Source organism: Dermacentor andersoni, chromosome 10, assembly GCF_023375885.2.
Source record: "Dermacentor andersoni chromosome 10, qqDerAnde1_hic_scaffold, whole genome shotgun sequence".
Taxonomy (NCBI): Eukaryota; Metazoa; Arthropoda; class Arachnida; order Ixodida; family Ixodidae; genus Dermacentor; species Dermacentor andersoni.
In genome coordinates, this window is record NC_092823.1 from 119,733,847 (window position 1) to 119,758,134 (window position 24,288).

The window sequence follows — 24,288 nt, forward strand, 5'->3', positions numbered from 1 at the left end:
GCTGTATGTATGTATGTATGCTGTATGCATGTATGTATGCTGTATGCATGTATGTATGCTGTATGTATGTATGCTGTATGTATGTATGTATGTATGTATGCATGTATGTATGTATGCTGCGCGTGCCCGCGTCTGTGTGTGTTTCGCACGTACACTTACAAAGCACCTCCATTCGTGCCGTCTTCATCTTTCTTGTTTGGCTCGCTAGCAGCCTCATTAAGTTTGTAATCAGACTGCATATAGCCCACGCGTCCCTGGACTACAGGGTGTCTAAATGCAGCGAGCACGCTGGCGCCACATTTCCCTCTTTATAGGCGTGAGTAACAAACACCACGGGGCCCACGGGCCCGGTGCGATGCGACCAGCTCCGATGCTGTATACCGTTTACGTGATGCATTCAAGAGGGCTGCGCGTGGCAAGAACAGCGCCGATCCAAGGGCAGCGAAACCGCCCGCTGAGTTCTTGCGCGGATCCAGTGAACCGTGAAGTGAGGCTACCGTTGTGTTCGCTGAATGGATGAAGCGGCCGAGCCGCGAGATCGATCGCTTTTTTTTATTCTTCTTCTTCTTCTCGGGTCACCCAGTTACCGTTGCCGAGTGCAGCCACGCGTATAACGCGGAATCCAATTCACAGCGTCGTAGATTCAGCCTTGACCCGAGAACGGTGTGTGTGTGACTCTGCCGTGCCTCGAAGGCGTCTCGGAGAGGAACCGGAACGCGTTCGGAGAATCGGGGAGGCGCTTTGGGGGTTTGCCCTGAATTCCCCTTTTGTGGAGTGTATATATATTTATAAATATACGCGTCGAAGGGGACGGTGGCCACAAATACACCAACAGTGGAGGCGGAATATACGACTCTTAGAAAATCAGCGGAGGCTTGAGCGATTCCTTCGGCAGCGAACCAATTTACTGCGCCAGCAGCAGGCCGCTCAGAGAGAGGGGATCGCCATCTTTTCTAGAACAGCTTACTCTTTGCGATGCACGGAACGTCGTCTACGTCAGCTGTTGGTAGTATACCTGTATTTAATGTGTCAGCATTAGGAGTGTCAAAGTGGAAAAAGTATGTGCATGCGTGAAGTGTGGTAGTTCTCTCTCTCTCTCTCTCTCTCTCTCTCTCTCTATATATATATATATATATATATATATATATATATATATATATATATATATATATAAGTGTGTGTGTGTGTGTGTGTGTGTGTGTGTGGTTCACCTGATGATGACCTGCTCCATATCGCCGTCAGTTGAATTTTGCTCCTTCCTGTGGCAGGACTTGTGTCGCGTGATCTCTTGAACAACACCTTGCGATGTGGTGAACGCTGTTTAAATGACGGATCCGGGACCTCAGAGAGGCGCGACATAATTCTATAACGGATTTCTATCGCTTTTTAACGCGAAATCGCCGCAGATTTTTTTTGTTTTTGGGCCTCCAATATGTATTCACGCGCCACCACTCCCAGGGTCTTCTACATGGCGCGCAAAACGCCGCACAAATTTCGAAGCATCAGAGCTGCGCTTTTTTTGTGTGTGGTGGGGGGGGAGGCATTCCCCGCAGAACAATTAAAATATTTATATATCACACCGTGCACATAAAATTGAATAATTGTCAGGCACCCGCCTGTGGCATGCAGCTACAAAGAAAACCCGTATTGGTTTCTCGGGAAGAAAGCTTCGCAGTTGAATAAAAAAGTTCGTCCTGGTTCGTGGTTTGAGGCAAGGACCTTACTAAGCCGGTCGCTCCGAGCTAACCGGGAGGCAAGCAGATCGCAGAGACGGGGGGGGGGGGGGGGTGGAAGCGTGAAATTATCGACAATTCGAAGTACTGGAACACTGATAATGGCAAATCAGTTCTGCGGCAGCCCGTGAGGTGGATGAAAGCTCGTGAAAGAGAACAATTCAGGAACGCTCATCTAACTTGGGGGCTTCCGAGGAGCTGCATAACTTGCCACAGCATATACGCAATTCACTTTCTATGCCTTTTAAAAATTCCTGCGACCAACCCACCATATATGGCACGCTTATATTACTTGGTCTGAATTGTCTGGCAGACAACGCCTTGTGGACGACGTCTCGTTACAACGGGCTGCGGCATTGGGGGACCTTAAAGCACGCTTCGATGAAGGCTACGCAGGGAGCGCGATCTGGTTCAACGAAGTGATTGGCCGCAAGGCTTACGGATGTCGGTGTGGATTCCGGAGAAAGTTAATTAAATTGGCTATCGGCGTGTCTTTAATCTACAGTACTAATGCAGGAATGCGAACAGACAGGCACGTTCATTAGTGGTCGCGATCAATCTTCCAGTATCCCTAGGCGAAAAACAGGCATGGCGGTGTTTCAAGGCCGGTAGTACGTGCCAGTAAAAGGGCACACCCTGTCATCCATAAGCAGACGATCTGATTGTCCGTCGCACCATGCACTGCTCGCTTAGCGGTAGCAGACGCGGTCGTAACGGCGCACTGATTAACAATGACGCCGAACAATGCTCCGTATATAATAACGCGATCTGCCGCCTTTGGCCTGATTAGCCATTTCAAACACCACCGCTGTCTGCGCGTTCATACATCAGCGCTCCTATATATATGTACATCGGGGTTAATTTACCGGATGTCAGACTCGGGCCGAAGCGTTAACTTGAAAGCAGAAGACCGTTACCAACGCAGAGCGAACTTCTGGCAGTTATAAATAACACTGCAGAGGCATTCTGCGCTGGTGAACTATGGAGGTAACCTTGCCACCTGTGCAAGCGCTATGGACAAACAGAGTCAAATAAAGAACCGCCACGTGCCATAAACGGAGGATGTTGGTTGATTGCTGGCATTGTGGCCAGCGGGGCCGCAAGTCAAGGCGGCTCGCGTCGGCTGCGACTTCGTTCTATTTGCTTGCCTCTCTCTCTCTCCCTCTACACCCCCCCCCCACTCTCCATTGGCTTACTGCTCATAAGCAACGCGCAAGCCACCACAGGAGCCGTCGGCATAACCAAACGTTTTTGTCGTCGGTTTCAATCTTCCCTGACGCGGTCGTCTGCTCTGTAGTCGACAAAGAGCCGAAAATAGCCGCTCATACAGTCGCTCTCCGTAGCCGCTCGTTTTGGTGATCCTATGTCCAATATGAAACGGCTGTGCTTGGCGCGCAAAGAGGCAGGCAGCGGCAAGCTTTTCTGAAGTTTCACCGTGCCTTTTGCTCGCGACGATACCGTATAAGTCATTGATGATCGCAACCACCCGTTAATTTTTTTTGTTTCCCACCTTTGCAAGTTCATTGACCTCCTTTACTGTTTGCTTGTTTTAAGAACGACAGCTTTTGAGAGATCTGCCTTTTTTTTTTCTTATTTGGGGCGTCATATTATCGAAAACTTGTTCTGTTCTTACTGTCATTTCATAATGACTGTTATATATACCTTATAATATGCGGTTCACTATCCGGCAAATGAAAAATGTATGTCTACTTCGATCACGCAGTCAGCAAATCCCCTTAGACTACAGAAAGATAGTTACAACGGCGAGTAGTACACAAAGAAACATCACTCGTCACCGGAATCGCGAGTGTATGACAGTCGAAACGCAATTCTCCCGCTATTTCAGCCCGTAAGGCGGTGGAGTCACTGATGATGATAGTGGCAGTGAAGATGATGACGATCCCTAATGGCAGCCCCTTTGAATCATGGTGGTGACAAATATTCACCTAACCTGTGTGACCTACTTACCCATTGCCATATCGTAGTCTAGCATATTCTGAATATATCTGCTTTATCTCGTGAAGTTACCTATGCCTGTGGCGATCTCGTCCCCATCAATACACTAATTGTCTCTTGCTTGTATTTGTCTCTAGCCAGTTGACGCTTCGATCAGCTTGGAAACCCAGCCTTTTTGGATGGTGGACTGGACGTCCACTACGGTTCTGGCTGAGCCGTTCTCGGCTTTTTGCTGCGGCAGACACGTCTCACCCTCTCGCAAATATTTGTTCCCGCAGGTTTTTGTATGTTATATGATGTCGGCTCGGGCCTCAAAAAGCAAGTCATCACATTTTGTTTGATTGCACAATTTTTTTCCCGGACTTCTTGCTTGCCGGTGTTTGTAAATCTCCATAGACCTTTCTTTTCCCATTATCTCCATCCAACTTACTGTCTCTTGTTTCTCTAACTTCCTTTTTCACGACTCCGAGTTTTTATACTTGTTCTTCAATTACCCCATACTTGTTTGCCAGCTTTCTTGACCTCTTCCTCCCTTCCGTATTGGCGCTCTTAAAGTACAGATACTTATACACTATAGCCACCTAATAAATTTCACCCATGGTACTGAGATGTTGTTCAAACCTAATTTCGCGCTTCCTTTACATCAAAAGAGACCCCACCTTCGCCACCCTGTACTGCCTTATTTGGGAATTTCCCGTGGGCCGGCCCACAATGCCAATCGGCCAACCGCCGTTTGGCGAACTTTCAACCCCGATAGCATCTATATATGACTTTAAGCACCGAATCGCGTCAGCAGGCGTTATCACCATTGCTGCTTTTCGAATGCCTCGTACCGCCACATATTTATTGCAGCCCCGGGTGTTTAATAACAACCGTGTTCCGCTTTCCCTTCGTTCTCAGTTATTTACGATGGGTGTTTCGGTATAGGTATTTCCCCCGTTTATGTGTACTCCCAGATTTGGCTACGGGTATGACTTCCTGTTGAATTGATGCCAATTCACTACCCGTTTCCTTGTGAAAGACTACAACTCCCGATTTCTCCGTACAAAAGCTAAAATTAAGGCCGATACATGACACTTCGTGACCACACGTATTTGGCAGCCTCTGTAAATTCCCTGCATTGTGCGCTATAGCAGCACTATGTCGTCCGCGTAAGAAGGCTCAAGGATGCACCGTTGCACCAGATTCCCGTTAGGGGTGTAAGAAAATCGAGACCTACTTTACTATCTTTTATGTCGGCTTTCAACACAAAGCGTAAACAGTGGATATAGAGGGCGCTGTTGCTTCAGCCCTCGGCGAATTTGCAACACTTCGGCGCGTATTGCGGTGCAAATTAGCGTCTCCACCTGAAGGTAGCACTCCTGCCTAGAGTAACAGTACAAGACTCCTTTAAAAGAATCCACACATGCAATATAACTCTACTCTGTATATATCCTCTCATTGCAGTAACTCTAGGTAACACGGTTTACCTTAACGTTTTCCATTGGTAGGCTGCGGACAACTTTGTACGGCCCTGAAGGGAAAGCTATAAGGTGGCAAAACGCACGCAATAGCGTTAACCTGAAAATAGTGTCTAATTCTCCGACAAACCGCACCGCTCGCCCGCCGAAGCGTGTGGTCGTGCGAAAAAGTGCATATGCCGACACACTGGTGCACAAGATTCAGTTCACACTGTATCTGCAACAAGTAGTGCAAAGCGAAATTCGTGCGCCAATGTGCTACATGTGAAGTTTTCTCCACCTTTCCCTACTTTTCCCTGTATTTCCCACTTCCCCTTTCCCCAGTGAGGAGTAGCAGGCTAGAGACACGCTCTCCAGGCCGACCTCTCCTCCTTTCTCTTCATTAAAATCTACTCCTCCTCCTTTCTCCACGCTGCGGCAGGCCTGTGGTGTGGCGTGGGTTTTGAATGTATGCTAATTAGCACGGGCCAGACTCCGATACCGCCAATTAAGACACGTGTAAAACGCAGAAATGCTTTTTTTCTGGGTGATCCCTGGGCCTATTTTTTGTTGAAATTCGTTGCATTTGATAGAGAAAGTTCAATTCCAACAACTGTTGGAAAGAGAATTTTCATTTAGGGCCCGCACATTTTTTTTTTTACAGAAGTTGCCAAAAATCGGTAAGCTTGAAAATAAAAATAAAATCACGAAGTTTACAAATCCGCAACTCTCCACCAATAGATATTGCAGTTCGCTACACTGCATTCGTTAGAAAATCCAATGGGGACAAAGTCGATGTAATAATCTATATCTTACGGGAATTTGTTGCCATTCTATGTGGTTTTTGCTAAATTCCTACTTACTTATTAGTGGTGTACTTAAGAGCCATACATAATACATCAATTTTGTACGCTTTGGATGTACTATTAGATCCAGTTGACATAATTGTGACATCAGTTTTCATAGCTCGGTTACAGAGTTTCAACTTGATCATTTCGTTTTCTCAAAATTAGCGATTGTCAACAATTTGCATAAAACAATTGACGGCCTAAATGATAGCTTCACTTCTACAGTCAACAGATTTTTAACTATGTTCTTTTAAATACAACGAACCTAATCAAATTTGGTGCAGTGGTTGCCGAGAAAAACCATTTCCCCTTTCCCGTGTATTTAGATAGAAGCTGAGGAAGAGAATCCCATAAACATTGTATTAACAAATACAGAATAAGACAAAATTCACTACATAGGGTCAAATTTTACTAATATTTCAGCATTTCTCTTGCTTGCATGCTTCAGTGAATGCGAAACCAAAAGCGCTGTAAACGCGGCCGGTATACTTTGCACGCAGTGACATGTGCAGAAGCTTCACCCCCTCATCAGTACACTCTACCTACATTGCCACAAAAAAGTTTGCGCTAATAAAATTGCTGCGAGAAAGGTTTGTGCATTAAAGCGGCACTAATGAGAGTTTATAAAGTTTAAAATGGGTCTTTCAAAATGCCATGTTCACTATATCGAAAAGGGCTGATTATTACTGGAGATTAGGAAGATCAGATCAGTATATGTAGAGGACAAGATAGAACCGGACCTTCTCGAGGAACGATGGCTAAGCGCTCTGACTAGCTCGGAACTTCACGACCAATTATGGGCTATCCAGCGGTCCCGGGCAGCGGTGGAAGGCTATGCCTCACCGCACATAATGCCCGGGTGGCCTGAGCCCGGGCTGGCAACCTCGCAGGTCCTTTTCCCATTAAAGTTTTTTCCGCCCGTCCATTAGGAAAACCAAAGTCACCTCTTTGAAATTTCGCGCCAGAATCTGAGCGGCGGTATCAACGCTTGACGGTAAGCCACTGAAACGTCACACGTATTCATTTTTTTTTGTTCTTGACTTTGGTCCATTTTATTCTTTTATCTAGGCACTATACTTCTTTCGTTTCCGCGTCTTCTCTGGCTTCCATGCCTCTGCATGATCACAGCAAAGGCGTACACCGTTCTTCTATTGCAGAAACGTAATTTACAAAAGATCATGCGGATCCCACACATTCGGGAATCTGTGCTCGACGAGCTTATTTATTTATTTGTTTATTTATTTTCCATGCACTCAGGGCCCGAAGGCATTACAGAGAGGAGTAGAGGTAATTGATAGACCTTTTGTAGGTGACTCCCGTTAATGTGGACGTTATGTTGACGTTACGCAATTGTAGATACTACATATGTTTAAGTTATGTAGTGCAGCTACGTTGGGATCATGCGCGTGTGATGATCGTTGCTTATGTTGAGAAATCGTGATAATAAATTGGTTATTATTCCGCTATTTTTATTCTCTTTTTCCCCATTTGTTTTGTTTGTTTTTCCTTACATTCATTAGCCACGGGAGTTAAATTTTGATGACTTGTCTTTAATGGCCTATTTTCCCACCCCCTCGTCATTTAATAAACAACTACACAATTTAACTTCTTTAATCATACAACGTACTGAATGGTCAGCATTGCTTGACATCTGATGACCGCTCAATTGGCTTCTCTACGTCACACACAAACACATACTGGATTACGCCCGCTTCTGAGGCCCTTTCAAACAACTGCTCGCGCCTCATACATTTCACTCCGGGGATGATTCATCGTCCGCCATCAATCAAAGGCACTTCGTCGCGCCGACAGAGTGAGAGTATATTCACCTTACCTACCGAAAAAAAGAAAATAGCTATCGTTTAGCTACTGCATGAAGGCCCTAACCGTACTAGAATATGCTAGTACAACTTACTTCAATATAGCGCATTATTAACGTAAATAAAAGACGCTGTTTAACCCGCTGTTTCATGAGGAATTCAAAGAACGAAAGCACCTAGCTGCGCCGGCGCTCCCCAGGCTAGGTACAAACCGTCTGGATGCTAGCGACGTCGTGACCACGTGATCGCGACCAACGGCGACTGGCGATCGGCGATTGCGGCGCGGCTGGCGGGGCTTTCGACCGGTTCATTCGCCTTCGTTTGACCGCATGCGTTTGCGCTCGCGTTTGTGCACTTTGTGCTGCAATCTTACCAGTGCGTCCAGACTGCCCAACTTGCTCGCCGGCGTCGAAGACGGCATCTGACACCACAGGACCGCTGTCGTTTGGATCGTCCGTGCTCAACAACATCGGCGGCGTCTCCGCGTGAGTTTTACCGCCGAGGAAGTGGCATGTGTCAATGGCCGCCGCCACCTGATGAGGGAGGGAGGAGTTGTTGCCGGCGTGCATTCATCCGCGTGACAGGTACCGTTCGAAAAAAAAAAAAAGAAGAAAGAAAACCGGCTGGGATACACCTCGTCTTGTTTGTCCTTTTGGCTAGTGCCCCGCATACCTCCTGGTATAACATGCCCGTAAGCCGCTGGGCTTCTCCCCTCTCTTTTTCGATCGCTCCGCGGCGTTCGCTCTAAAATCGCAGAGTAGTTTCGCCGGATTTACGTACTACGGGAGTTGTCGTCTGTTTTGTAAATAAGCGGATCGCCCGAGAAAACGTTTAAAAGAACACGCACATCTTTGTTGGTTTAGTTGCGGGATGTTAATTCTTGGGCTAATTATAGTCAATAAAACGCCGCTGTTTCGTCTGCTGGTGAACGAGCGTGCTTGTCATGCGTCTTTACACACGCAGTGCGCTCGGCCTGTTCGGCTGGAGTTGTGCAATATTATAGTAGTCTGTTGCTGCATCGACGTGAAGACTGGAACGCTGCGCTGTTCAGCAGTTCGATTTGCCGTGACAAGAACAAGTTCAGCGTACTACGTAGACGCGCGTCAAATCCACCGATGTTTCGTCGCAGCGGTAATTAATTCACGACCCGTCGCCTTAATTGGATCCGGAACTTCGAAACGTTACGCGTGGCGTCGCTCATCAGGCACGGCGGACCTCCTAGTCCTGCGTGCATTGTTCACATTTATCTGTCACATGGGTAGTTTCGGATCCTGTTGACGCACTGTGCGTCTGTCCCTGGACTTTGCGCGCTCGATTGAAGCATGAAACATGGTTTAGTAAAATGAGATTATCGTTATTGCACATTAGGTTGACACATAAAGCATATTAGGGTCCGCCAGTGGTAACGTCATTTGTTATGGCACAACCAGTTGCAATATGGACTGCTGTTTTCGCTGAGTGGCTTGTAAAATTATCTATTGCTCTTTAGGGCTGTATGGGTTCTTTGGCATTTGAGGTATGTTTTAATCCTAAAGTTCACATAAATATAATCTCGCTTTAAAGGGCCCCTGAAACGGTTCGGTCAAATTTTGTAGATGCATAGGGTAGAGCTAAAGTTAATCATTGGCACCACAATTTGTGTAAAGCATCTCATATTAAGAGAGTTATGGAGGAATAAAACTTACCCTCCTCCATAGCCATGAATTTTCTCAACTCGTTCGCCGAGTGATCGGGGCTAAGCTCCGCCTTCACTGGCTCTGCGTCATGATGGCACGTCATGTTGTGTACTTCCGGTTCTCTAGGAGCAAGTGTGCAAATGCAAAGCCTTCCTGTGCGCAATTGCGCAATTGAATCAACTCGCCCATTTTGGTGCGGTCGGTTCACATTGAGGAGCAGTGGCGGAACCTTTTGCTACGATTTTCTGCACAACAAAGGGATACACATTGACACCCAGAAAACAATCGTAAACTTCTAGACGAATAATCTTATCTATATATGGCGACGCTGCCAAAGCATCCCTCAAATGTTTTTTTTTCTTCCGTATCAATACAGCTCAACTTAATAACTTAAGCTTTTCAAGAAACAGAAGGAAAACAGGCAAAAAACTAGAAGCGGGTTTGACCTCAGTGACTTTGTTTGAATCTAGTGCAGACAGATCTAGCCATATGTGAACCATAGGTGTACATAGCATTTGCTTTACATCATGTTTGTAATGCCACACCACTGCGGCCAGGGATCTTGCATTGGTCTGCCTCCTCTGACCACCATGCTTGCAAAAAAAAGGGAGTCGCGGGCCAGTCTGCTTCTTCCTCGTCCTGTGTTTCTGCTCTAAACCAGCAAATGACGCTTGCTGCCTGCAATTCAGTGTTGCCCGAAGACATTTAGTCAGAAACTTTGTACTCAATAGTGAAACAGTGGAAGCAAAAATTGTTTTTCTGATATGCTGCCTGTAAGCAACTCTCGTCAAGAAAGGTTTAACGATGTAGCAGTGCAAATAAGACATAGACGAAAAAGAAAGGACAACACAGTGCTTGTGTCATCCCTTCTATTCTTGTCTGTGTCTGTTGTGCTGCTGCATCATGAATAAAATGCTACTTACCAAGTTTTCTATTCCTGTGCATATCTATTAGGCCAAATTGTCAGGGCTAGCATCAACTTTAGGCTGCCCATCTCCACCATCCCCAAAATATGTCATAAAGTACATTGATGTTCCACTTTGTCCTACAGTGTAGGAGGGAAAAGCCAGCAATGGCAGCACCAATGCACCAAGATGGCTGCTTGTGCTGTTGCCTGATAACCTTCCAGTCGTGATCAAGTTATATCTCCAAACTTACCTGTCTTGCTGTGCAAGCGGCAGGTTTTGGCATGTTCCTTCGGCATGATTAAACTTGCAGTACAAAGATACCACTTGGGTGTGAAAGTGGAAAACAAACATCACTTTTTACTTCTTTCCTTTGCCCAAGTTTTGTATTTGTGCTGTTACATTGTTTTGCTGTACACGTTTGGCACCTACAAAAAATCATACTCAAAGGGATCACTGATAGGCCTGTGCTTGCATTGGTGAGTTTGTAGTGGACCAAAGTTCGATAACGGCTGTCCTAAAAGGGTCTCGTCTGTCTCTGCTTCCTTCTTGCAGCCATGGGCTAGGACCCTGCCCAGTGACGCTCGCATGTCCGGATGGATGACGAAGACAAACGGATCGTGTCGGATTTTCTGCCATCCGAGGGCATGATCCTGCCATCAGACGGACTTCAAAGCCCGCCGCTGGAGAATGGGAGCGGAGGAGAGACTGAGGACTCATTTGAAGGGGAGGGGAGTGAGGAGGTGATCGTCAAAGCCGACAAGCTCGTTGGCTGTGCTGTCCAAGACGCGCTGCACCGGCTTGTCGAACTGTGCGACGCACCTGAGAGTGGCCTGGTCACCCTGGACAAGCTCATGGCTGTGATTGAGAGCCAGGGGTTTCAATGCTCTGCTCAGGTGGGTTGGCCCTTGGGGCTGTTATCACTTCTCTTTACCCGCTCAAAATCGGACACAGCGCAGGAAGTGTGACACAATTGCGTGTATCGCGATACGTGGCGCGCCGCGGGCCCTTGTTTATCTTGGAGATCATGTCGTGGAGCTGCGCTGGCTCAACATTCTGCATTGCTCGTATTTTGTGGCGAGTGGTAATTGTGCTTTCTTTTTTAAATTTTGGAATCTAGAATGTTTATATTTGTGACCTTTTTTCATAATACGTGTACTCGGTTTGTCAAGAGTAGAATTGTGCATGGAGGCTGTTGTATTCTACACTATAGGAATTGGGCCTTTTACGCAGTATAAAATTTTGTTGCAGTTGGCCTTTAACGGTAATTCCACTCTGAAGTGCATTCAAAAACTCATGTTGGACACGATAAGTGCAGTTGTGCTTTTTATCATCGCACATCCTACGCCTTACTTAAAGAGTGTTGTAAGCCTCCTTTAAACAACAGCCTATTTTTCATGGGTTTTCTGTATTATCTGCATATTCTGTCCATCAACTCAAGTAGGTTCCTCTGCATAACATTCACGCAGGACGAGCAGTCCCTGAATCAGGTGTACACTGCGCTTTGGGCCGAGAGCGAATCCAAGGGCCTGGTGACTAACGGGACCTCGGGAAAACGGGACGTCCATGTTGACATCCATGGCTCCAAGGTGATTCGAAACCTGCTCGACGACTACCAGCGAAATGCACACCTTGAGTGAGTTCCCGTGCTTTTTTTAGTGAGAGAAAAATATTTCACATACTTTGTTAAATATAAATAGCTACTGAAGTGGTACCTTGGTGTTGCTATTTGCAGCTTAGGGTGTTGCTATTTGCGGCTTGGCTCTGCAAGGTGTTCCCTGCAAGGTGTTCTTGTGGCTCATTGCTTTGTCTTGCCGTTGATTACCTTGTTGCTATGGTAATCTTATGCATGCCTAAAGGCCAAGTGGGGGAAAGTTGCCGGTAACATTGGCATTCAAGTTCTGTTTTTACTGGCCTTTCTCATTTTTTTTTTCTGTTCAAACTGGAATCAAGATTTGTGTGCAGTATAATTAGCGTCTCCTTTTTACTCCGTTTCATACATACCTAGCAAAGTTGTGGAGGCTAGATGAACACACTTTCTCTGCTTGCAATCAGGGAACAGTGTGTGCAGCATGACAGTAAGAAATCGAAATCTGGCACATTGCTGACTTCATGTGTTAGCCATAGCATTTGAAGCAATTGTCTAAAAAGGCATGGGAGATCTGAATCTACTAATCACAGAATGACGAGCGGACTAGTCTGTTTGTATGGCGGCACTCATTGGAGAGGTTCCACAGCACATTGCCTGCATTGGCGACCGAAACATAGTTAATCAAGGCGAAATGTATTGGTCGCATCAAGTCATAGTGCTCAAGGCATATGAAGAATATGTCAGAATATGTTATAAATTTCATGTAGCATTAACTTCGTGCATTATCATTGTAATATATGAAAGGTGCACTTCGCAGGAGACTGGTAGGTTAGCCACAGACGTTTTAACACATGCCAAAATCAGTCTTCGGTCAGAAGTACGAATAAAAGTAATGGAATTTAAAAATTCTTGATATTTTTGACTAAAAAAAGTAAGCTCAAACTAAAATATGAACAGAAAAAATTAATCTGTGCCTGAAAGGGTTATGCCTGTCTCACTTATTTATGCAACTATTTTTGTATGAACTCCTTTTGAATTGTACTTGGCATTGCATCCTCCCTTTGCTATTGACTGTGCTTCATATATTGAGTGATTCAAAAGTAGCAGAAAAAGCTGAAAATAAATCAACTCAAAGTATAGACATTGGACCATGTGACATGCTTTTCAATGAAAGTCATTAAGGCAGGGGATAAGTATAACGAAAAGCTTTGTGGCCAGAATAGTTGCATTTGTCACCAACACGTGAGACTGCAGTTTTACTATACAAACATATGATCGTGATATTAATTGACATCACCTTCAAAATGGGGCAGGTACAAATGGTCACCTAGCCTGCTTGATTTACTCAGGTTTTACTACATTTATCACCATCTAGCCTTTTGCCTATCTGATCTTGATCTTAAATATCGTACTTGAAACATCTGTCATTATATTGTACAATTACCTATGCTTGCAGTGACTCTGGTTCAATCAATCTCTTCCCAGACTTTTTCCCGCCAATACTCTAATCCTCTCTTGCCTATCTCGACTGATGATGGTGATTTATTGAGACTGCGGACGCAATCAAAGCACCACGTGTTGGTGGCAAATGTAACTATTCTGGCAATAAGATTTTTTTTTTCATTAAGGAAAATTATGTATCCTTCTGTGCAGTTCTGGGAAAACTACATTGTCCTTTATTCTACACTTTTTGAATGATTCAATTCTTGCTTTTGAAATTTTGTGCCAAAATAGTTACATTTGTCACCAACAGATGGTGTTTTATGAACTGTTGGCACAACCTAAGCGCCACCTGTCGGTAAATGTAATTGTTCTGTGAACCAAATATTTAATTCTTGAAAAAAATACACCATTCTCTCTGTGTCTTTCTGTCAAAATTGCATCATTGCTACGATTTATACTTTTTCAGTTATTGCACTTGAACTTTTTTCCGTTACCTTTGTGTCACCCGGTACAACGACTGTGACAGGGTGTTTAAAGGGACACTAAGGTGAAAAATGATTTGTTCTGCATCAGTAAATTACCGTTCTACAACACCAAAAACACCACTCTTACAACGATAAGACGTTTGGTAAGCCAGAAAAAGCGCAAGAACGAAATACGGGTGGCGATGCCTACCTAAGTTTCCGCACCTGGGGGCTGTGACATCCTGGATTTTGATGGCATCTTATAGGGCCTACTAAATATATATAGCGGTACAGATTGACTACATTGTGTTCTAAAGGAACCAAATATTAAACATGGCAAGTTTCGGGAACCTTTGTTCAGCCAACGCGGCCCAAATGCGAAAACATACTTTGGAATCCCTGACATTACACTGACGTAACGGTGCTGAGGTTTCGGCGCAGAATTCAAATGCTGATACTTGGACCTTCATTTTCTCATCTAATAATCAAAGTATCTTTTTGAAATGACTGCCTGCAGGGTTCTCAAACAATGCTTCGTTAGTCTTAACTGATTTATTGTTTCGCTTTAGTGTCCCTTTAGCTGACTCTTATTTGTTCGGCATACCCTTGTGCAGGGATATCTGGGAGCCCGGCCTGTCAGTGCTGCTGGACTCAAGTAAGTCGGGCGGGGGGTTACCCACTCCCGGCGGGGGCGGAGGCCCTCTATTCTCAACGCCTCACTGCTGCACCGGTGGTGGTGATGATGGCGCTGGTAGCACTAGAAGGGGTGGTGGCCGTGCATCGGGTTGCTCAACTCCGTCTACCTGCTCCTCGGCAGGTGAGAGTGGAGGGGGGCCCTTCCTTCACCTCTCTCTCGACACTAACCCAGTTGACAGAAAAGACGAGGAAAAAAAGCAGAGGTCTGCTCAGTTGGGATGCGGTAGCTGTAACGAACCAGTAGCCGAGGAGAGTCGCGCAAACTACAGTACGCTTCACTTCAGCATGCCAGTCGCATAGGGTACGTAGCCTCAGAAGCAGAGGCCTGGGGCCATGAATACTGATTTTGCTACAGGCAGGCAGAAGCAGAAAGCCTTCACGGCAGCACTCAAGGGACTATTTTTCAGCCCTTCCAATAATTTGTAGATTTTCCTCTACTGATTGGTGATGATGAGCCTTAAATGGTTTGAGTTGCATCAAAGTCGTTGTGATGAGATCTGACTGTAGTCGTATAGCGCAGAGATGGTATTGCAAGCACTTTATGCATGAAGTATGAGATGCCTACATGTCGAGCCTCGTTGTTCAAAGTACGTATAGCTGGCTTAGGTTTTGACTGAGCAGTCCTTTGTTCTTTTTCTTTGCCCTCCCTGCTAAAAAGGAGTTGCATCCTCCACTGCAGAGCGACAGTGCTTATTCTTCCCTTCGGATGCACTTGTAGTATTGAAGACGCATTGTAGTCTGCGTGTGCAGAATATTCAAGCAACGAACAGCTGAAATTAAGATAAGTGCTGGCATAACTTTTCACGATGAAAATGCAAATATGACTTGTATGTTATTAAAGTGTGTGTTTCACTGCTCTCTTAATTTCATGTGAAGTCCTTTAAGTACTAATTGCTCGCTGTTAGTTCATGAACTGAAATATGCCAAGCCAATCGCAAGTTATAATCTGGTTTGTGGCTAGGCATCGATTTTCTATCCTAAGTTTCCCACAGGTTTGGATAATACAGTTGCCCTAAATTGATTTTCTTCTATATTGCTATACAGGCAGACTTTATGCATATACCCATACTAAAATTTTAAAATTTGATGCATTATAATTTGCAGCTGTAAATTGTCGAGTTAAACAGAACTATCTTGTGTGTAAGCCCTAAAAGGCAGCACTTGCGTGTTGCAACATCACGAAATTGGGTTTGCAAACAGTCGCACGTGTGCCACTACTTTTTCCATGGAGGGCAATACGTCTGCGTACTAACAGAGCGCCCAGCGTTGCCTTTGTGCTGCTCCAAAAATTTGCCAAGTGATTTGGTCATGTCACTAATGCCCCTCTGTTTCAAAAAAATTATTCACGTATTGTAATTTTCCAAATGAAGTACTAGCATCTTATCTCTGCTGGATTTTTGGAAGTACCCAAGGCATGCACTGAGGCTTGCTCAGTAATCGTCGTGTCTTTCTGACCGACAACTTCCCGGGTGGTCGTCTTGGTGACAGTCAGCGCGACTGCGTGCCTGGCCGACAGTGAGTGCCTCCCTGACATTCGTGTCACCTGCAGGTCTACTAAAATTTGTAACCACCTGTCACTGTAGTGCCCGCCTTCTCGCTTCTTACGCTTTCACCTCTTGGTTTTGGCTTCTGCATCCCTGCACTAGCCACTACACTGACTGCTGCACTAAAGGTGTCACGTGCAGCATGACCGTCACACTCTTGCACTGGCTGTCACGCTGACTTCCACGCTGATTTTTTCACGTGTTGTAATTGAGCTGGTCATGCAGTTGTAATGATACTTTGGCTCTGTGACTGAACGCATGTGTATACACAGTGTTCTAGGTGGAGGCAATGCATGACTGTGTGTGTGGGTGGGTGTGTGCATTAACATTTGCTCAAAGTGCATTGACGGAAGTTAAAAGTTGTAAAGGAACCTGCCATGGTTGCTCAATGGCTATGGTGTTGGGCTGCTGAGCACGAGGTTGTGGGATCAAATCCCAGCCTCAGCGGCCGCATTTCGATGGGGGCGAAATGCGAAAACACCTGTGTGCTTAGATTTAGGTGCACGTTAAAGATCCTCAGGTGGTCGAAATTTCTGGAGCCCTTCACTACGGTGTGCCTCATAATCAGAAAGTGGTTTTGGCACATAAAACCCCATAATTTAATTTTTTAAGATGTAGAGGAGTACTGACAGGACAGTTTCACCTTGGCACCTTTTTGTGCCAGTTGAAAGATCAAACCCTTTAAGCCCTAACAAAGTTTTGGTTTTGGTACACAGGAGGGTGATTGCATCGTGAATAGGGGTAGACAAATACTGTTTCCAATACGAGTTGAATACTGCACACTATTTGTATTCGTATTCGAAAAGGAACTATTCAGTATTTTTGAATGCTCAAAAGTAATCGAATATTTCGCAGCAATTGAATGTTAAACTCTGGTTACTGTTCTCTGTCTGCCAATCAAAGTGTCTCAAGTTATCAGAAGACTATAAAAATATTTGAAGCAATGCCGAAACAAAATGGGCAAGCTTTGTTTTCGGTTTTGCAGTGGAAGCCTACATTAGAACCTGTGATTCTTCCTTGTAGTTGGTCGGTTTGTGTCTTTAAGTCTATTCGTGTAGCAGTCTTATTTCTTACGCTGCAGCCTGTGTTTTCCTCGCAACAGGCAATTTAATATGGGCCTGTGGCAAAAATCCTTCAGCATCTTTTTTTTAATGCGAAAGTATTATGTGCCCCATTACGCGAAAATCCGGTGTTGTAGTCAGTGGCCTGACCGAAAGTTGGTACCAAAATTGGCTGACGGCAAAGAGTAAAAATACGTAAAAAATACTCAGATTGAAGTCAGATTTCTCAGGGAGGTTCCTGTAAACAAAGTAAATTAATGGTTTTAAAAAGAATATTAGGTAAATTTCAGTCGGGGTGGGAATCAAACCCAGGCCTCCGCGGTGCAAGACGAGCACACTTCCTCGAAGCCACGGTGGCTCCACGGTTCAGATTTACTAAATTTGTGCCTAGTGCGTGCATCGTTGGGCACGTGATGGCACAGCCAATGGGCAGGAGTTCGCGCCGCATCATGAGTGTATAAAATGATTGTATAACATAAAAAGCATTAATGTTGAATTGAATGCCGCTGAGCGGTCCTTCCAGTTATGAACTCCTTGCGAGCAAGAGAGCACGTTAAGATGCTTGGCGCATTTTTGTTTGACTTTACCGAGCCGCAGTTAAAACACAGGTGAGAGGTTGCACGGATAAGGAATGCGCAGAAAATAAAAATTTCACGAAGGGGCTAAATGCTCTTGCATTCCCACACGTAAGTAGTCATAAGTGTCTCTGCGGAATTTTCTTTTCTACAGTTTCTGATTTTTCTTTCGCAGTCATTTATTTACCAAGTCTAGCCATAGAGCGGCCATTCTTTCTTGAAAAAGCTCCTTTGCAACCAGGCTTGTGTGGATGTCTGTGGTTTCTTTAATGACAATCACAGTGATCTTGTGTTTAAAATTGATCCTTCGTCTCTGATAGTTAGCTGTCTCTCTTGCAGTATTCACTACAAGCATGGTACATAATTATATTGAAATAAAAATTCCTGCTGTCAATATGGGCGTCCTCAGTGGACTATTAAATCTTCTATTCTTGCTGCAGTTGAGTTTCATTTAGTCCACTCTGATGGGACTGGCAAAATTAATCAAATTAACTGGTAAGTTGAACTAAACAAGATGCAGAAAAAATGTCAAAACACGCTGCTAATTTATTCGGCAGCATTTGTGCAATTCTAGCACGCCCCCGAATCACGCATGCACCCGGTTTCTGTTTGTCCAAAGCAGAAAACTAATGTAGGAGTGACATTAAAGCTCCTAATTAAAATAGAAATCTAACAGGCAAGCAATTTTTTAGCAGGAAAAATGTGCAACGGTCTAATGTGTGTTGCACATTGGTGGCGGTTTTCTAAAGTTTGCTTCGCCGCAAGGTTCTGAGGCAATTTTGCCGCAATGCATTTCTGTTATGCAATAAAGCACACAAACGCTCTGAAGGCGGTTCTAGCTTTAAATTTAAGTGCACTGCAGAGGCAACTCTCAGCCTAATTTTTTTGTAAGCGCCATAGGGGTTGGGCACGTGCGTGCTGACTGCAGTGAAATTTTAGGATGGAAAGAATGCAAGTTGGGCCCATAGAAATGCATGTGCGCTGGTAGGGATCTTAGGTCGGGATCGAATTAACCGGAGTTGAATTAATGGAAGTCTACCACACTCATATTCAATTCATATTCGGAAAAAGTAAACATTTGCCCACTTCTGGTCATGACGAATTAACTTGCTTTATTCCTGCAATTGCTGCAGCTGCCACCCACGAGTGCAACCAGGAAAAATGTGTACAGCACACTCATTAAAATTTTTGTGAGTGGTATTGTCATCCATTATGAGCACGGTAGCACAAGACAAAGTGAGGACAAGGAAAGAAACAGAATGGGCGCTTCCTTGTCTTACTCTTGCCCTTGGCTACCATACTTGTAATGAATCATTACCAGCTAGCCCGGTTTTCAGTTGTAATGTTGTTATATGTAACTTTATTGCCTCACAATGGTGGCAAACTTTGTTCTACAACATGACGTAACGATAGTGTCGGTGACGCCAGGTGCAGCATTTCGAGACCAAGATTAAAGGTACTCTAAAGGCAAATACTAAATCGGTGTGGATTGTTGAAATACCATTCCAGGAACTTTGAAGCGCTTGCTTCCGTCCAAAAAAGGACTTGGTTTAAGAGCAAGCAGCATCTGTAACATCTGCATACTTCTAGTGCAATTCAAGTTGTCTGCATCCGAGCGGAGAGTTACGATATTGTAAGCACCATCTTCACCCATTACTCCATTGATGAGTAAAAGGGTACGTGACAGCTGGTGCTATGGTTTCTTTCACAAAACGCAAAAGCGTGACCCAGAAACAGAGCCGACAGTGCGAAAGAGAAAAGGAAATTGCGATCTTCTGACGACCTTTGACGGTATTTGAAGCGTGTTGCAATTCCTCGTTCTCAGCTACTTGCAGTTTATGCGAGTTTTGTGAGCCAGCAAAACCAATGCAGCACTGCGTGATGACAAAACTACTAAACATGAAAGCGCAGGCAGCGCAGAGTCAAGTGAAAATGAAACCATTAGGCTCATTGTCATTGCTCCGCATCAGTGTCAGGCTTAACGTCAAAAAGTATCTTTTTCTTCTAAGAATTGAATAGAAATAGACAAGTAGCATTTTCTTCCATCTTATAATGCAATGCAATGATCTTATCATTACTGGTTGAGTACTGCTGACAGAATTTTAATGGGGAGTTGCTGTGTCAGCAGGATAGTACTTGGATGTCTCAGTCGAGTCCTAAATCATGCCCTGCATTTACTTCAGTGTCTCAATTAATAAAGCTTTGTTCTCGATAATATTGGCACCTTAGAAGTTCTAGAGCATTAATCTATGACTTTAGCTTGACTTAGTATTTGCCTTTAGCGTCCCTTTAACATTAAATTATGATATCTTATGTGCATTTCCCGGCTTTCATACTTGCCATGTGTCATCCTTTTGCACACTAGAAGTGTCTAGTAGTTTCTGCAACTTAGAAAATGCATCAGTACTCCTTGAAGAGTTTGCTATGCAAAGTTCAATATTTCCCTGCATACTTGGGGTAGTTACATTTCTGTCCGTGATTAAGCGAATTTGGACCTACAAGGAGACAGGTCAGTCATAGCAAACTAAAATAAGTAGCCAAGTTAAGGGAAAATGAGACATCCACCCAACCGTAGCAATTGCTACAAAGGAAACCCATACGGGTTCCTAGAAAGAAAAGCTTCGCAGTTAAAGAAAAATTCGTCCTGGTCCGGGACTCGAACCCAGGACCACTGCCTTTTCGAGGCAGTCGCTACGCCATTATGTCATAAATAGCCTAGTTGGTCCATTAATAGCCTAAGGCATAGTAGTTCATGCAAGTAATTTATACAAAAAGTTCAGCTGGTTTGTATTAGATATACACTTTGTACATTATGTTTCCATGCCCAATTTGTGAGATGGATGAACTGTATGTATGCATTTTGGAAAGTGGGAAAAAGTAATTGGTTACGACACTGCTCTAGGCAACAATCCACAGTGGTGGCTTCGTGACTGTGTTATTCTGTTTGTGAGCATAAGGTTGCAGTTTCATCTCCCATCTCTGCGATGGTCCTGGAAAGTGACAGGAAAATGCAGAAATGCTTTTGCACTGAGCTTTAGATGAATATCAGAAAACCCCAGGGGGTTCAAATTATCTAAAAGCCCTTCATTATGTTGTATTACTCGTAGCTCGTGTTGCTTTGAGGCTAACAATAAATCCAATCAGTTTGTCTGTCAGTCACTGTTACAGTAGTCAATCACTGTCAGTGGGGGACGGTTGGTCACTATCACAGTAGGTCACAGTCAGTGACAGTTGGTCACTCTGTCATTATCTGTCATCATCTGTGGCAGTCAGTCACCATATTTTGCAGTCACGATATGTCACTGTCTCATCTGAGTCACGGTTGTCAGTCTATCTCAGTCAGTCACTCAAAGAAAGGAAAGTGATAGCTTTTGAGATGCTCTTATTTCCAAAGAGAACTGTTAATGTAGATAGTTTAATCCAGGCCACCATGAAGTCTTTGACCACGTCAAACAACTTGTGAGAAAATAACATCAAATTGCTGTTTTTTTATTTTTTTATTGAAGGAGCTAAAATACCTATAACTAAAAATAAAGTGACGGAAGAATTTCACAGGTAACTCTGTGAAACCTTAACAGGTGCAGTGTTGAGCATGTTATTAGTGGATATGTAAATTTTAAAAGGGGCACACTGTGGGTGGAACAGAAGCTCGGAGGACAAGTGTAGCATGTGGTTTTTGCGTCTGTTATGCTTCTGTCTCGGATGTAATGAGCTCTTTCAACTCTGTGAAAGCAAAATGCCCATATCTGGTTATAAGTGGAACTGCTTATTCTTGTCCTTGCAGGGTAGCACTTTTTTATCCTCGTGCACAAAATGCTTTTCAAATGTGAAATTCTTCACAATGTAGCATTGGCTGAAGCCTCAGTGATAGTGGGTGGAATGTTCAAGCCTTATACAATTCCATGCAACCTGCTTGCAGCATGGCTACACCTTGAATATTTTCTGCCTTTAAAATAAGACAAGAAACATTATCAGTAGGGAAGCAACAGTTGTTTATGCACGAGGTATTTCAGTATTTCTTTTTATTGCTTACCTTTCATAATAATTCACTTATCCTTCTGTCAATTGTGATGCAGTGCTGTAATCATGTCTCATTTTCCCATAATTTGCCGAGCACTCTGGCGAAACAGAAAAGTGCCTAATTACCTTCAAGTAAGCATGCTAGCATGCAATGTAGGTTGAAGCTGTTGGTCATTTTTTGCCAATGTACGACCTTCACTTTGGTGTGTAGACAGGCTCGGTGTGTTCACAAGAGCTCTGTGTCGTGCATACCCCTAGAAATCCTCGCATCCCTGGAGGTGTCCATGTTCAGCTGTGGAAGCAAAGAAGGCATCGCAGGCGACTTCAGCTTCCTGTGAGTCGAATCAAACTGCTCATTTTCTCTTCAAGGTTGCCACTATGGCTGTTTATCAGTGTTTTGCGTATGTTCTTTCAGCAGCAGAATCTTTAATTGTCAAAGTGTTTTTATTGAAAGTGACGTTGGAGGAAACAGGATGTACTGCCGCATATGATCGGTCTTCCGCGAGTGCTAAACTGCGTAACGTCTTGCTTTGTTGGCACTTCTTTCTTTCTTTTGTGCCAGAAGCTGAGTAATGATGGATGTCAAATTTTGTTGCAACCAAGTCGCATCAGACATGAAAATGCCTTTTATGTCTCCTTCAAGTGTCATGTGCACAATTGTGTACACTAAGACAGTGCATTGAAGCATTTTGAAGCACTGTTCCTAACAAAGTGTTAAGTGGCGTCTCCCATGGGGTCTATGAGTGAGCCCATTGGACGCTTGCTGTTATTACTCGTCTTTGTGGAAGCAAGCTGCCATTCCTCGTGAGGCGCAGCAGGTGCAGAGTGCGGCATCGAGGAGGAATCAGTGTGGCAAATGCAACGTGTCGTTGACATTGTCGAACTAGCCAAGACGCCGCGTGCATACGCCACTACGTTCAAATGGTGCCCTTGGCGCAATTGATGTGTGCAGCTATAGTGCGCAGCAGTTGAAAACTCTTGTCGCGCCACTGCTATCTTCGGGGATGTTGCGGGAAAGCTCGCCGCCTGTCAACAGAGCGCACATGGTCTGGCGTGGCGGAGTTCGATATATACATCTTACGTCTGACCTCGTTCGAAATAAAAAATAAAAAATGCATGCGACTTTCCAGGTGATATAGAAAGTGTTCGACATGCGCAATAATACGATATATCCGTGTTCGATATATCGAGGTTCGAAATATCATGGGGGATCATTCTCTTTTTCATTGTTTTTCGGGATGTTTTATGCCAGGCATAATTTTGAAGTGGCTGGATAGGCTACATTCAGCTAGGCTAGACATTAAATAGTTGATGCTCTCATATTTGACTCGCATGGGGCCCACATTCTGTAAACATAACAAAACTCTCTGAAGAATAGAAACCTTATAATCCATTCTGCCGCGGTGCGCTTTCAAGTTTCTAAACTTATAAAAAGCACGGTGAAACTGCATTCTCAATGTACGAAATTGACTCCTTATTGGTATATCTGATATTTGTTATTGCATCCATTCGTTACACACTGATATCATAGAAAAAGATGTTTAAGATTTACTTTTATATTCGATAATTCATTATATCCAGTCATTCGTTAAGTTTGTGTACCGAGGTTTGAGTACCAGCTAGCCTGACCTTGCACGTTAAGCTGCATTGTGATGTGCAAACTACACCGCAAAAAGAAATAAACTTCTGTTGTATTGTATTGATTACGCGGCTCTTCATTTGGCCCGTTGATCCAGGGACGTGGCCCAGATAGAGGCAGAGCGGTCCCAATTCCAGCACACCGTGCAGCGGCTGACCAAGGAGAAGGAGGATGCCTTCCGACAGTGGTCGCAGGTTGAAGAGGCCAACCAGGCACTCACAGCCTCTAACAAGGACCTGCTCGAGCGGGTGCGAAGGTGCGTATGCGTGCCTCGTCTTCACTTCACCTTTTCGAGTTTGCAAAGTGGGCACATGTGGCTAGAAGTGTGTGGATAATAACAAAGAACCTTCGGAGTAGGGAAATTTCTGAATTGAACTTGAGAAACACAACCACCTGCCGCGGAAGCTTAGTGGCTACGACATTGTCCTGCTTTAAGCTAAGTCGTGGGTTCAATCCTGGTTGCAGTGGCCGTTCTTCGACGGGGGAGAGAGGCAGAGATGTTCGTGTATTTAGATTTAGCTGCACATCAGACAAACCAAGGTGGTCAAAATTAGAACTCAGTCCCTCCACCATGGCATACCTCGTATTCAGATCATGCTTTTGGCCTGTAAAACCCCAGAATTTAATTGATTTAATTAGAAAAGTTGTGTCGGATATAAATATTGTAATGAAGAGTTCAAGCAATTTACTTTAAAACAAATTATCTCACTCTGGGTGGACCTCTGTCTGACAAGTGAAGTGGTAAGCTAGCGTTTGTCCTCGGCAATTGAGAGTTTGTTGTAATCGTTCGAAGGTTGCTTCTTCCTTCTGTACTGTATGATGCGACCACATGCAGCATGGCACGTGGCATGTTTTTGTGCATATCTGCGGTGACGTCT

The 24,288-nt window shown here is 44.4% G+C and overlaps 1 protein-coding gene across 8 annotated transcripts in view; it reads left to right on the top strand.

The window, feature by feature from the left end:
• The window catches only part of LOC126544884 (uncharacterized), a 274,212-nt gene that overhangs the window by 88,648 nt on the left and 161,276 nt on the right, over nucleotides 1–24,288 (top strand). For 2 of the 8 annotated variants that reach the window (XM_055077879.2, XM_050192408.3), the window contains exons 2-6: nucleotides 10,933–11,273; nucleotides 11,847–12,013; nucleotides 14,490–14,692; nucleotides 22,030–22,105; nucleotides 23,508–23,666. In XM_055077879.2, the coding sequence (XP_054933854.1) occupies nucleotides 10,974–11,273; nucleotides 11,847–12,013; nucleotides 14,490–14,692; nucleotides 22,030–22,105; nucleotides 23,508–23,666 (905 nt within the window). In that variant the 5' untranslated portion in view covers nucleotides 10,933–10,973. Of the gene's footprint in view, nucleotides 1–7,910; nucleotides 8,282–10,932; nucleotides 11,274–11,846; nucleotides 12,014–14,489; nucleotides 14,693–22,029; nucleotides 22,106–23,507; nucleotides 23,667–24,288 lie in introns of those variants that run through there. The other 6 variants (XM_055077880.2, XM_050192409.3, XM_050192407.3 and 3 more) reach the window with 6 other exon arrangements.